This window comes from Bombus pascuorum, chromosome 3 (genome assembly GCF_905332965.1).
Source record: "Bombus pascuorum chromosome 3, iyBomPasc1.1, whole genome shotgun sequence".
Taxonomy (NCBI): domain Eukaryota; kingdom Metazoa; phylum Arthropoda; class Insecta; order Hymenoptera; family Apidae; genus Bombus; species Bombus pascuorum.
In genome coordinates this window covers 9,369,247-9,385,397 of record NC_083490.1, presented here as the reverse complement: position 1 = coordinate 9,385,397, position 16,151 = coordinate 9,369,247, and the positions used below count along the sequence as shown (strand labels likewise).

General features: G+C 34.0%; 1 protein-coding gene across 4 annotated transcripts in view; it reads left to right on the top strand.

The window, feature by feature from the left end:
* Positions 1 to 16,151, top strand: part of LOC132905037 (uncharacterized) — a 269,837-nt gene that overhangs the window by 241,647 nt on the left and 12,039 nt on the right. For all 4 annotated transcript variants that reach the window (XM_060955955.1, XM_060955956.1, XM_060955957.1 and 1 more), the window contains 5 exons: positions 3,726 to 3,826; positions 4,441 to 4,696; positions 5,798 to 5,968; positions 7,876 to 7,997; positions 14,344 to 14,551. In XM_060955955.1, coding sequence (XP_060811938.1) covers positions 3,726 to 3,826; positions 4,441 to 4,696; positions 5,798 to 5,968; positions 7,876 to 7,997; positions 14,344 to 14,551 — 858 coding nt within the window. The remainder of the gene's footprint in view (positions 1 to 3,725; positions 3,827 to 4,440; positions 4,697 to 5,797; positions 5,969 to 7,875; positions 7,998 to 14,343; positions 14,552 to 16,151) is intronic.

Sequence of the window (16,151 nt, the reverse complement as noted above, 5' to 3'; positions counted from 1 at the left end):
ATACGTAAAAGGATATAAAGGAAAACATGGATTTTATATGTGGGTCGAAAGGGGAATTTTATTTGTTATTACAATGTTGTAACAATGAGGTCAGATTACGTGGCAACCACGGTATATTTTCCTTTGATGCATTGTTAATGTCTTTAATATCGAATGAAAATAACACCGTTACCGCTGCTACTATTTTTTAATTAAATTTGAAATTCCTCACTCCAGAGAGAATTTAACTGTATATTTAACTCTATATTTAACTGAATTATAATTTGCGCGTACCTATCTACATGCTGAGAAAGATAAAAACAGAATAGTTATTTGCTGCAATCGTATCCTTATGCAATTAAACATTTCGCAACAATTTTTACCCTCCCGAATTTTTATCAAGCGCCAACATTTACGTAACAAGGACAAAGTAAAAAATACCGTAACCACACACGCAACATGTTTAATTATACAATGTTATAACATATCCAATTACGTAAATCAATTCGTTGCAACGTCGACTGTACTTCAACCCCAACCAAACGCTACCAACATAAATCAAAACTCGATGCAAAAATTTTACCATCAATTATATCGATCGATTACAAGAATCATAATTGCTACACAATAATTAATGTGTAATTCCAAATCGTGTATTTCATATTAAAATATTCACTCACCTTAGATTTTCTTTTATATAATCATTCTACTATAAACTAACGTGTTTTCAATTTCTATCTTCAAATACAATGTTACTATTCAACTTTATCTTAATCGAATCGCCTAAAATTTACATAAAATCAAATATTATATATTATATTCCTTCTACACACGTACTAATTTCTAACTAAACATATTTTTGCAGTAAATATCTTACATTTCCAGTATGTTTCTTTATACATTTCCAAATCGTAACGTCATATACATTTCTTTATATCTTCCTTTTCATTTCCTGATTTCTTTATGCATTTCCTGATCCTAACAATCGTAATGTGTCACGTTATAGTCATAATATAATTTCAACACGTACGATATATACTTAAAAATTTTTCTACGAGTATTCGAATATCTTTGTAAATCACTTTGCGAAAAAGCACCAATTTCACACGATTTCTCACATTTGTTTCCACGGAGATCAAAGAGTCTGCGCGGGCTCGCGAAACTGGGACGATCTCTCGCGTCGCAGCCGTGTAAATTCGCCATAATTTGTTTATGGACGTCGAACGAGGAGTCGGTGGCGATTTATGACTTCCAGAGGTAAGAAACGGGCCATCAGCAACGTAGTTGGTCGCGTTGCCATTGCTGGTCGCCATCGTTGCTCGCCATCGTCCTACTCATCGTCGTTCGGTCCTATGATTTTGATCGACGATTTCCGCGATCGTAATTCATTCATCCCTTCTCGTAAAGACTCGCGAAATCGTTTGTTATCGCGACGCGTTACAGCCCGCTGAATCACGATCGTTTCTGCCAGCATCGATCGTTTATCCCGATTCCTCGAAACGCTTTGAAGTCCAACCAAGATTAACTTAAAGCCACGTTTCGATGAAAGTTGCTTCCTTCAAACTACGTTTGACCTGATTTGACTCCGGTTGAATTTAATAGCATTGTGAACGTATATTCGTACAAGATCGAGAAAGACATATTTATTTATATGAAGAAGTTATTACGTAATAAAGTAACCGTTAATGTTTCGCAAATTATGAAATCGCCTGGCATCTGGTTCTTCGATTATGAAATCTCGTGGAAGATTAACTTCTTGATTAATTAATGCTTCGGATCGATAGACATCGATATTTCCTTTTTTCTTTCGAACGAAATCTTCTTGGTATAGAAATACCTTAATATTCCTAATGATATTTTTCAAATCTTCTGAAATTTCTTTCTTCGTCTTATCGACAATTTTTCTCGCAGAAAATAGATCAACACTGTTCGTCGATAAAACGCTAGAAACAGAGTTAAAAATGAAATTTAGGAAATTAAAGGCGAAAATAGTCGACGTTGAACGTTAAACGAGAAAAGAAGTGTGAAACTTGGAACGAAAAGAATCGAACGTGTGCTAATTCCTGTTGTATTAAAAAAAAAAAAAAAAAAAACGCAAGAGAAATACATCAAGCGTCATATTTGTTTCATTCTAAATTATTTTCTGAATCAACGAAAAAATGAAAGGTAATAAAAAGTGATCACAAAACTTGAATAACGCTTTTATTGGGCAGCAGCCAGTAAAAAAACCATTTTTCTCTGTTAATTTTTTGTTTGATTTTTTCACTTTATTTCGTTACGATGGAGATATCCAACAGTTTGACCGATGTGTTTCATCATTGATGAGCAACCTAGCAATTTTTTTCATTTAATTGGATAGGGAATAAATTCGAATTGAATTTTTTTTTTATTTCTACTTTTGCAGCAACGCTACAGGTTTGTCGCGCTCGTAATCCAATTTGGAATCGTTTTCAGGACCAGACGAAACGATTTTATATTTCAATCGAGGAAGAACCGATGGAACGAGAATTTTCATTCGTTTCCTTTTTTGGTCGTTGATCCGAAATTTACCTTCATATCGAATTTCGATAATTTTCGCGACGAGAAAAATGAGTACAGTAATAGTGACGGTTTAATTGTTAACCCGGGACTAGTTTGAGAGATATGAAAGCAAATGAAGTAATTAGGAAATTGTATAAGTAAATTGAACTCAGTTTCTATAGCAATGAATTTCATTCCTTTTATTGTTAATCACAGCGATGGTCATTGTATATTTTGTTATTGTATTATATATATATATCGTATTATTATGTATTATAAATTTTATCGTACAGCTATTGGAATTATTCCAATAAATTGATTTAACAATTACTTTTCATAAAAATGTAAAGACTACTTGAAAGTAGGGAGCAGTTATTTGCAAAGCAAAATAAATTTCCAGCACTAGACATAAGAGTAGATATTTTATTAAAAAACTTCTTGGAATATTTAACAATTTTAATTCGAAGAATTACTACAAACTTTATTTTCCCCTTTAGAAGCAAATCTCTCGGTTTTGCATTACCTACGTCACAAAGAAAATTTCAAAATACAGAAACCGTAAATTCACCTCTCTTCCATTCAATTTCCCTCCGGTTCTACTAACATCCACTCTACTATTCATACATCCTACGTTCTCCGGTCCAATATGCCTCTAAACTACGATACTCAAGTTGTACAACATGAACTATTCAGCAGTCACGTTGACCGACGCCACAAATTGAAATGTGTAGGGAAGTAGCGATGTTACACACATTACATTTTAAAGTTGCCTTAAAATTGCCTATCATTCGTGTCATCTTCTTGCGGTAAACCAGCATACAAAACTAAATTACTTTTTTAAGAATTAATCACTTACATTTACGTAACGAAACTTGACAAATTACCAAACAGCAAAGTTGATCAGTTTGGCTTGTAAAAAAAATTCAACAAAGTTCGAAGACACCGTGTGCAGAGGAGACTAAGTTCGCGGAATACGTATCGCTCGTCTTACATCCCAATTACGTATTTTGAGCAGTGTATTTTTAACCGCGGCGCCCATCATTATCGTGTCTTTCCGTGTGAATCAAGGTATCCACCTTAGTCGCCGGAAGATGGAGGATACGTCTGCCAATTAGTGTTAATTAATTACCAACGCGAGATAATGGCGAGCCAAAAGGTTCGCCCTATTATATAGACAGCCGTGTAACTGCGTTCTTCATTTTTATTTTTCGCTTTCTGTTCTTTAGTTATCGGGGATTATACGAAACGAGGACTGTCCGGCGGCGAGAAGAAGAGGACGAGCATAGCCTGCGAACTTCTCACCAATCCCTCGCTCATGTTGCTCGACGTAAGCTTCTTAATGTTGCTGATAATAGAGAGGAATGAGGATTTTCTATGCAGCTTCTTTGGAATTTTTTATTTCTCGTTCATTTCCTTGAAAGGATTTATTAGTAACGATCTTCTTTAAAAATACTTTAGTGGTGGTAATTTCCTGTAGAATTTTCCTTGACATCGATATTCCACAAGGTTTCGTATTTTTGTCTACTTTAGAAGCTTTATTATCATTAGAGTATGCCTCATTATTTTTTAAATATTCTATTGTTACACTGTGGCATATTTTTAAAATTATTGGAAATATCTAGATTATTTTACAAAAATTCATATACCTAAAATATTCAAAGATTGCATATTTTTTAGGATTCCTAAATAAACTTCAAAGCTAGAAATTATGTGGAAAATTTCAAAATATCTCACAATTAAAAACTGCTGTATATATTCTTCAATTACTTTTGGCAGTAATTACAATTCAATTTCGACGACAAAACTACTCAAAATTCTAAAGGAATAACGCTTTGCTAGAAAGGATAAAAATACAAAAATAACGATTCTGAAGATCCTTGACTCCTATACCATTGCACAATTCGAGTAGAAAGTAAAATAATTAAAAATACGATTATCCAGGAACCAACGAGCGGACTGGACTCGCATTCGGCACAAGGACTGATTTCACGATTGAAGAAATACGCTGAACAAGAAGGCAAGAGCATCGTGGTAACAGTGCATCAGCCCAGTTCCAGGATGTTCCACAGTTTCAGCAAGATCCTGCTGTTGAGTCGTGGCCAGGTGGCATATTATGGCCCTACAACGAACATTGGCAGGTTTTTCTCCACGATTGGACTCACGCTACTGCCACACTATAACCCTGCTGATTTTATATGTGAGTACTTATTCATAAAAGAACAAACGATGAAATAACATGTTAAAGTCATGCAAATACATATAAAATTATTGTGTATTATTAAAGTGAGATAAATATAACTTATAAGGCAACTTATACGTTGCTTTGATAAAATACAACAATGTATTTGAATAATAAATACTTCGTAGAAGTTCATTATACAAATTAGAGAGACGAAGGAATAATTTCATAAACTTAGACTTGGAAATATTAAAACTGAATATTACGCAATTAATGAAACCACGTAATAGAACTGAATATTAATTCCTAAACAAACTAAGAGTAAAAGTATTCTTTTTAAATGAGTAGACTTATAAATATGATTGGAATATAGAAGTAGAAAATAAGAAAGATCACTGTACACGTTGAAAGAAGGTCGCGATAGGCGAAATCCGATAAGCGACTATTGATATTATTATTATAATAATTCCAAAATCCTATACATTATCTCTTCTCTAATCCGGGAATGAAATAAATTTAACTTCTTAACGAACGAATTATCAAGATCAAGGAAAGGTAATTATTCAAAGATAATTAATTCATCAAAGGATTATTTATTCCGGAATATATTTATTCATAGAAATATTTGCCGTATCCTTCAGATTCTTCTTCGAATTAATATCTTATTTAATATCATATTTTAACATCTTCAACTCGATATAAATATTCAATATTTAACTGAAAATCAGTAGCTACTCTATTCGTTTAGAAAAAAATTTTGCAAAGAGGCAATATCATTATTGAAATCTAAACCCAATATGAATATTCAATATCTAACCCTAAACCTGGCAATTCTAATCATTCAGAGGAAAATTGTTTGAGGATACGAATTTAATATCTAACGTCTTTAACCCGACATAAATATTCAATATCTAGCGCAAAAGCAGCGGTTACTCCAACCGCTCTAAACTTCCAGTCAAAGCAACCACTATCTCGTCATCCTCATGAAAATTCCCTTTACCGTACTAGCAAATCAGGTCAGGCAATTACCCAAGACAGTCTTAACTCGCTAATAACAATTAAAGTTAAGCGTTTCGCGCTTATGTCCAATTTCAATGTTCCATTTTGGATTGTTAACAGTGGAGCAAATAAAGGGGCCAGAAGAGGTTCGCGAACGCATCGTGGCCGCGGCGAGGAACACGAGACAGGGACCTGACTGCCCGCCGGAACTTCGTCCGGAGTACAATCCAAGCCAGCATCCGCTTTGCGACCATCTGATCCATTATCACGAACACCACATCAGCCACAACGGTATTGCATAGTGCACGACCGGTCCATGGTGTCGGCTGTATGCACGCCTAGGGACTATCGCGGATATATCGAGCTAGAATAGTTGCGGTTCCGGTTCAGCCGCTTAAAACTCGAAGATCGTGTTCACCGGTGGCTCCGACCGGTGTTTGTGGGTCAACGTGTCTGCGAGATTCGATCGATTTTTCGAGCCGATGCTTGCCACGGGATAAGGATTTAAGTATTCAAGAGGATTTTTAATTGTTTTGGATTTTAAGGCTATAGAGGAGTCGAATATTGTTTCCTTCCGTTGTTAGATAGATTGTATTTTCTTTGGAATTTCTAAGGGGATGAATATATATGGTTTTATATTGTGTTTGGTTTCAAATAGTTTGTTTTATATTGCGTTTGGCTGGAAATTTGTAGTTTTGTATTTTGGAGAGGAGAGACTTGTAAGGAGATGAATATTAAGATTTTATGAAGCGTTTGGCTCAAAATTTAGAAGGTTTCTTCTATTTATTAATTATAATACAAAGGAATAAATATACAGCCCTTAAGAAACTGCTAGAACCTCGAACGCTAATCTTGAAATACTCCTACTACTGCGAGTAATATTACAAACATTTATTAAAACATTTACCAAAAATAAAAAATGATCTTCCAATATATGCGAAAAATAAAATTCGACAATAGATTGTATATGTCTATACAAGATTATATTTTCTTGAATAGAACCAAAATGATACAATTTGTTTCGCTTACTAAATACAAATATTTTTGATTCTTTATGTACACACATTTGTACAGTTTAAACTGCATAAACAATCACAGTGTAAATATCAACAAATCTGTAGACACGTGACCTACCACGATACCTTAATTCTATCCAAATTGGAACGAGTATAAACGCGGTTGGATCTCGCGGGAGGATTATTTTCCAGGTCTATTCATCGTTGAACAAACGTACGTTCGTAAGAATCGTTCGATTGGACGATGAATGCGGATCATTGTAGTCAGTAATCATTCGTCGAGATACGGGTATCTCGCTCGGCCGAATATTTCCTCCGGCGTCGATTGATTAACGGTTTATAAATGGACTGTCTAGCAATAACACGGGGATTTTTCGCGGCGGAGAAGTATGTCGGGCCGAGGGGATGATTCTTTCGTTTCCCCCTTCGCGAGCAATCAAAGGTCGAACGATCGCCTAAAGGAACACTGCGAGTCGAGAGAAAACTGATCGATTCGACTCGCCAATAATAATTGTTCGACGTTTCTGATCTCTCTATTTTGTAGTTTATGTGTATCGTGATTGTAATACGAAGAGAAATTGTAGAAATTTTTATAACTCTCTCGGTACTCGATTCGATCGAATGATTTATGCGAATATTCGAGTTTTACGATTTTAGTTCGCGTCATTTTTTTAATTAGACCACTTTTTGATTAGAGAAATTTTAATTGACAGGACGAAGAGAAATTTGTGTAACTCTAACTTTTATAACTACGTTCGATCTTTGATTTGTACAATATTCGAGTTTTACGATCTTAGTGTATCTTATTTTTTCTTTTTTAATTGTTAAAAATTTTAAATCACTTTTTGATCAGAGAAATCTTACAATTAGTTAAATGAAGAGAAATTGTAAGAATTTTTTGCTTAGAGATGTTTTACTTATTCCAATCATTTCAATTTTATAACGAACACTTGTTTAGAGCGTTGAAAATCTTCTTATTTGTTGAGGTATGAGCAAGATTGATATACCAAAATTTAGTATTGCATTAAGATTAATATAACGTTCTTACGTATATATATAATCTTGCAATAAAAAGTATTCTGTTTTTGATTTTTTAGTATTTTTCTCTTTTCGTTTGAAATGACAAAGTTTGAAAAATGAACAAAGCTTCTCTAGCCCTTTCATTGTGTCGATGATTTACAGTGAAAGAAGACGAAGGTCGTACGCTGTGGTTGGACACACAAAGCCATGCCAGCAGCAGTGCCAGTTCTGCGGACGACGACTATGCCTGGCAGTGGCCCACCAGTTTCTGGTCGCAATTTAAAGTGAGTACCACTTTGCAGACATTTCCAACGGTTAGGCGTTGAAACTGCGCTGCACTCAATGTTCATGCAACATGTGTGCAGTTTGTAGCGATAGTACAGATATAGAAATTGGTGCCTTTGTCAGGAGAAATCAATAAAATATAAGAGGAAAACGAAAGGAGGAATTTTTCAAAGATTGACCGATTCTAATTTCTTAAATTTGTATCCATCCTTGCAAGATATTATTTTAATAATCTTAGATTAAATACAAATTATTTGGCTGAAAAATAGGAAAAATATAATTTCATTTAGAAATTTATTTTACTTAAAAGATAATGAAAGAAGCAGGTAGAGATACAGAATTCTTTTACAGAAAGACTTCTCAAGTCTTTGATATTAACATGTTTAATTATAAATAAATGAAATAAATTTGAGATGTACAATTGCTACAATTAACAGAGAACACTTATTTAAGATATACAAATTCTACAATTATCAGAGAACATTGATCTGTTAAACATCTACAAGTTCTACTTTCAGTAGGGGACATTAAGTAGAAAAGAATAAATGTCAAAGATATGGCTGAGAGGTTGAACAAAAATTCATTGAATATGCAAATTAATTTGATAATTCTCAATTACCTTTAAATACAAAATAATGTATTGTACTGTACAAAAACAAGGAAGAACAAATTTGTACAGTATATACAAATGAAAAAAATGTTTTTGTTAAAAATTTGTATCTTTAACATTGATAGATACATTCAAGATATTTGTACAGATAAATATTCCTACTACATTCTGTTATATCAGAGGCAATTTTCAATTAGACAAGCTATAAAGGTTGAATAACTGAATGTGTAGAATGGCAAAGTTTATACAGTTCAGAAGGCCAAAGAGGCGTATCGTTAGGGAACGAAATGAACCGGACTCAGTTCCGTTATTTCCCGAGAAGAAGTGACGTCAGTTTAGCAATTGAAAACAGAATCGTCATGAGATCGTCCCGCATGATGCTCCGGTTCTCGTTAACTTTCTGATTTCACTTCCCTTGCCGCGTTGCGTTGCAGCGTGCCATCTTGAATATTTCCCTTCCGTCCACGTAACCTTAACTCTCTAGTGCTATCTATGCAGCAGACGTACTATCAAAATTCAGCAAGAGGTCAGCTTCTTATACTCTTAAATGAAGAGAAGAATTTTATAGATTTCTTACTCTAAAAATACTTTGTAACACTTGCCTTCCAAACGAGACGTTTACTTTTAATATTGAATCGTTTATTAATATTGAATTATTAATAACAATTCTTCTATCGGATTTCTGATCGACGATTTTGATCATTACACTATAGAGAATATCATTTTTGACGAATGTCAGTGTCCAAGTACAAACTCGAACGCATATGAATATTTTCTTACAGAGAACATCTCTGTTTATAAATGCATGACAAATACGAAAGATCTTTATGCGTGAAATAAATTACAATAAATCTGAATTATCAATAAGGATAAGAGGGATAACACGAAGAAGAAGGAGAATATTCAGCATGACAGAAACGAAAAATTACCAATCGATCCTAACACCTTGGAATTTTTACATCCGCAATAAATGGTAATAAATCCGAACCAATGATTAAAGAATGACAAAAGGACCAGGAACAGACATTTTTATTGCGAAGTAAAAAATTATAAGTAAAAAATTAAAATGTTTACAAAGAAAGAAATAATGAAAATTAAAAAAAAAAAATAAATAGAAATTTGTATCATAAGATCAAAAATCATAGATACCGATAAATGCTACTGATATAAAGAATGTTTATCCCTGAAATAAATCGCCACACATAAATCTCGATAAACAACAATAAGAAAAGTGCAAACAATATACAAAAGAATTCTCGGAAGATTAAAAATAGCAAATACCAATGCCAGTGTCTCTAGTACGAAGAACGTTTATTGAAATGAAGTAGCGATAAGTGTCAATCGGAACAATAGTAAGGAGAATAGGGAGAGAAATTTTCTTGGTGAAATGAAAAATATCCGACGACATTCCACGAAGCAAACCGCCAACGTTGAGAATTATGTAGGGCAATGGCGTTGATTTCCTCGGAAACGCAATGCTCGGCTCGAATTGGCCTTAACGCAAGCAAAGAGAAGCGGTCGTCGTCGTCGTCGTCTGAAGGAGAGATCAAAAAGTTCGATTGCATTGCACGGTTAATAGAGCATGCAATAGCAATATGAAAATTTAGATGAGTGGTCTGGTATGCAGGGGATAATAGGGAGGCAAATGGAAATGACATCAGGATTCGAGTTTAATGCGAGCGTTAAATTCGTATCGCGAGTCCTCGACGTTTATCTGGCTATAGCTGTAGCATAGTCGTTCCAGATAATATTCAAGGTGCCCCTGCTATTTCTTCCATTTAATCCTCTGGCACACGATCTTTCACCTATTACGTCTCATCCAGTCATTTTTCAGATTGACAACAATTTTCCGAACAATATGTTCCTTTGGATATCAAGGACTAAATGAGAATAATGAAAAAAAAAAAAAAATGGAAACGTGTGTGATTAAAGGAGCTCAAATTATACCATAGTTTTTAAATTATTTATCGTAAATCGTGATATATGTTTCGAGAGGGAAGTACAAGTTTCGAAACAGGTTTCAGATAAGATACAAAGCTTCGGGGGATCGTCTTGAAAAGTGAAATATAATGACGCGTGTACGAATTGTAGTAGAGAATAAATGATACAAACGTAATGTCAATATGATACTCGTTTTCATCGATTTTATTGGTGATTTTATTTCAAGTGAAGTTTTATTAAATTGTGTTGAACCACTTCATTCGCTGAAACACCAAAACTGTACTTTAGTAAAATTACCAGAAAATCTGTAAGCAACAGCAGATTATCTATGTGATCAATTATTCTTCTGAAGAGTCTACATCTACTAAAATAGTTTTGCATCAAAATCATGAGGAAAATTACCCTAAACAAGCTTTTAAATTAGTCGTGCAATCTAAACTTTGCTAGATGTTTCAGGATAATATAAATCACACATTTTCATGGAAAGGAAATAAAAAGAGAATCTTAATAATTAATGGAATTTAACCTTAATTAATTATCTTAATAATAAATAAGCAAGGAATTTCTCAGAAGGAAAGCAATATTTACTATATTTGTTCGCTAGGAAAATCAATCAAAAATTCACTAACTCACTCAACAATCGCTAATCGAATCTCGATAGAAAAAAGAACCTTACCAAATTCAATCGATTATTTCACTTGACCTCACTGAAACTCTAGACTATACCTTCTTACGAAATATATAATCGAAAAGAAATTCATTCGCCTCGAAGAAATCTTCACCTTCCATAAAATTTCCCAACAAGCGTCTCGTCGATCAGAAGAGCTTGGATCGAACTTTAAATTACGTCTTTTCATCAAAGTGACAGTCGAGAAGAAATTCGTTCACCCTGAAGAAATCGAACGATTCCTAAAGAAAGTGCGTGGGTGCCGTGAATTGGAAAAGCCGGAGATCTGGAAGTGAGACGAGCAAGAAGATAAAAGAAAGAGAATCGGCTCGCTAAAGAGGATCGAGCAACGCAGAAAAGAGAACTAGGTCGCGTTTACGCGATTCGCCATATCCGGATAATTACGACGACCGGTATGTCTGTTCGTTGTGGCGTGCTTTGTGCAAACGCATCTCGCCACTTGCATCACTTTTACCCGATTCAACTATTCTTCGCGCAGCTGTGTTTTCAGCTCGATTCACGATAGAGAAAGTCCCGCCCCTCTTTTTATATTCCGTGTCACTTGCGTGTTGAGATCGCGATGTTGAGATTTAGAAAACGTTTTACGATGAGGAGTAGAAAATGAAGGGAAATGTTTCTTAAGAAAATTGATATCTTTCGAGTAACTAATTTTTACTGTAAATAATTCATTGGATTGATATTACGTACAGCGTGAAACGATCTCGTGAGATTATTTTGTTTTTAGACAGATGATATAAACTGCGTTATATGTCATTTGCTTTGAAATGTATAAAAAATTATGTTGACGTAGAAATTTCAGATATTTTTTTTGTTAATAATGACCGAATTTCATGGGACGATTTTGTTACAGTAATTTATTATTATATTGGTGTATTTTATATCACGTGTAACTTATGTTTAAATGTTTTATCTTTTTCGGATCGTCGATTAATAAAGTCCCAAAATTTCATGGGATTCTATTTCCTAATTAATCTTACGAAAAGAGATTTCAGTAAAATCCTATTCGCCAGTATGTAATTCCCAAATATGTTTTTAATTACTTAAAAAACGCTGATTGAACTTTAAAAACGTTTCCAAAGGTTTATATTTTGTTTTACAGTTTTTCAATATGAAAATAATATATATATATATAGTAACTATGTGAAAAACACTGTCACTTGTCAAAAAATTCTGTTATACTTGTTTCTCAATTATCTGAAAAGGTTCGGTTTAAAATATGAATTGACCTTGTCTTTAGACACACGTATCTTGTAGTAAGCATAAAACCAGGTCGTATTTATTTTGCAACGCAATAAATCAACAAAATTCAGATAGACAGCTAGATTACATTACAGATAATTTTAAGTTAGCCATTTGAATTTAAATGAAATTCAGCCTCACTAAGTATACAAGAGCACGTACGTTGCTTAGATCGATGGCTGTGATCGATTTGCCTGCTAATTGAGTAATTAACGATATCGTGCTCGTCATATGGTGAAGTTGCTCGCGTACTATAGTTGTAATTTAAAGAGACCTTCGAAACCAGCATTGTGAAACTTTGCGTTCTATTTCCTCACGGCCACTGATATAATTGAGCTGCACCAAAGAGGTGTAGCTGAGCAACCTTGCATTGTGACATTGTCGCGCACGGGGGCAGTGTTCATATCGTTCCGAGCACGTAGATTAATAACCAACTTGTGTATCTGCATTTCAGTCATCCAACTCCTTCAATTTTTATGACAGTACCTCCATCAGCCTCTGATTAATTACATATTCTTGGAACCTATCAAAAAGTCAGTTTCTTCATACATGTTCGCAGTTTGAAAGAAATTTTTCGTAATGATCAAGTCGTGGCCATTGTTGGTTTAATTTTATGGTCAAATTTACTATTTGCACGATATTGGAAGGATGACTGTAAAATAATTTTATTTTTCAATTTTTGGTAAACAGTGTTCGTACCGACCAATTTTCTTTTGAAAGAATTCCTTTATTGTAATACATACACACACGCGCGCGCGCGAAATTTTAATCGATTCATTCAATACTTCAAGTATAAAAAGATTGAAAGGAATTGTCAAGTTATGATAAATTTCTATTCGTGTTGCACTATTTTAATTTCCATATTTATAAAGTAGTTGATATAGGTGTAAATTAAAGAGTAAAGATAAGTGTAAATGAAGGTAATAGTAGGTGTAATATAATAAAGTAATTTATGAAGGTGTCATATGTAAAAAAAATTCTCAACTTTTCTATTATTATATGAACATTCACGAATTACATAGAGTTCCACTGGATTTTAAATAAAATTTCTATTACTATGAACATTCATTTAGAAAGAACATAGAATTCATTGGTTTACATTTCTATTACTATAAACATTCATTTAGAAATAACATAGAATTCATTGGTTTACATTTCTATTACTATGAACATTCATTTAGAAATAACGTAGAATTCATTGGTTTACATTTCTATTACTATGAACATTCATTTAGAAATAACGTAGAATTCATTGGTTTACATTTCTATTACTATGAACATTCATTTAGAAATAACATAGAATTCATTGGTTTACATTTCTATTACTATGAACATTCATTTAGAAATAACATAGAATTCATTGGTTTACATTTCTATTACTATAAACATTCATTTAGAAATAACATAGAATTCATTGGTTTACATTTCTATTACTATGAACATTCATTTAGAAATAACATAGAATTCATTGGTTTACATTTCTATTACTATGAACATTCATTTAGAAATAACATAGAATCCATTGGTTTACATTTCTATTACTATGAACATTCATTTAGAAATAACATAGAATTCATTGGTTTACATTTCTATTACTATGAACATTCATTTAGAAATAACATAGAATTCATTGGTTTACATTTCTATTACTATGAGCATTCATTTAGAAATAACATAGAATTCCTTGGTTTACATTTCTATTACTATGAACATTCATTTAGAAATAACATAGAATTCATTGGTTTACATATTCTCAAAACTTGTTACATTCAAATACAAGCAAAACATATATAATTCTCTAGATACAAGATGAAACATGTGTCAGATATACATATACATAACGCAAGATTATGATTGATGATTTCAGGTATTATCAGAAAGAAACTTTCAAGAGGCACGGCCACGAATGCTGTCTCGTCTGAATTGGCTGCAAACGATAGCTCTCGGCTTACTCGCTGGACTGTTGTGGCTAAGGCTTCCCAGAACAGAAGCGGCACTTCATGATATCCAAGGTTGGATGTTCTTCAGCACCACATACTGGATGCTCTTCGCGCACTTTGGTGCACTCTCCAGTTGTAAGTCTTTCATTCTCCTTCTATATTTACTTGTCCAATTTTAGCAATTTAGCGGACCACGGTTTTAAGAAATTTAATTCAATTTAACGAAGAAGTATAGTTCATCGGAAAATACGAAATATTCGTGCAATTTTTATTTTACAGCAAAAAGTATTTACAGATTATTTAGCAATTATACCTAGCGTCGTTGTAAAGATATTTCCAATATACGACATTCTGATTTGTTGTTTATATTCTTATCATTCGTTTATATCTTTAATTTGTCTACTTATATTCTCAGTTTGTTCGTACGTTTACTCATTCTCACCTCATTTGTTTATCTACACAGTCTGTGCATGTGTAATTCCTACAGATTTTTCAAGCACCAAAAACTCCTAATTTCTTCGAGTTTCTGATCAACAAATACCAACGTCCTTACAATGTATAAATAAGCAAACTGGCGATAAATTAATTGGAAAAATCCAAGCTATCCAAGCGAACGTACAAAAAAATTTGCAGAAAAAGAGCACTGAAGCGTCGAATTGAATTTTCTAATTGCTACCAGACAAAAAAACAAGTACTACAACTTATCAACTAATTCTACCACGTCTTACGAACTCTTTAATTTTCACTACACGTTAGAACCTACTAACCAACTCGAACATTCTGTACAAATACTTGCAGAAGTTTCGACCCAAGTCTGTCAACAACTCCTTAATTTCTCCCTTACCTATCCCCAAGAGTTTTCTCTTGGAAATTTCCTGCCATCCAATCAACTAGCCGAAAAACGTTGCTGAACATTTACGAAAGGAAAGAGAAGTAGCACGACGATCGAAGCTCGACGATGGAAAGTTCTCAGGTGGTGATGGACAAGTGGAGGCAGTTGCGCAACAACGCGGAGAGTCTCAGATATGAGGTAGATTGGTTAATTGAGCGGCGACGACGTGACGCTCTGAATCGGCCATTCAGTCGAACGCGCGTTTTTTTTTATTGCAAAGAATTGCAAAGGACCAGAGGAACGGTCAATCAAGACGTTAGTATGTAGGTCGTGCCGTGACCCACTTATCATCCGGCACGGCAATTGAGGCCCTTTTGTCGTACCCGGTACCAAAGCTCGAAACGGCCGTGACGAATTTCAGACGGTCAGCCTGTCTTTGAAACGCCATAGAAATTTTCTACTAGAAGAAACTGCGATGGTCGTAACGAAACTCTCTGTCTTTGTTGAAGCTTTCAATTCCTTAACCCTCAACCGTCCCTGGATTTCGCGTCTTTACGCGAGTCCCTTGGTGTCGATTCGACACAATGGTAAAAAAGTGAGTGAAACGAAGAGATAATTAATTAATTTTGAAAATTATTGTATCGGAATTCATTCGCATATTCGTCGCAAAGAATATAAAAAGAAAAGTAGAGTGAGAAGGTTCCGGACAAATTGTTCTATAAATGGCCGAATATTATAATCTTTGGCCGGAAAAGTGTGTCAAACTTGACACGAGGGACCGATGAGGGTTAAATAATCAGCTGTTGGAATACTTCATCGTTATCGTTGGCTAATTGCCGGCTAATCGTTATCACAAAACTTTGGGATGAGTCACTTAATCTCAGAGCACTTTAACTTTTATTC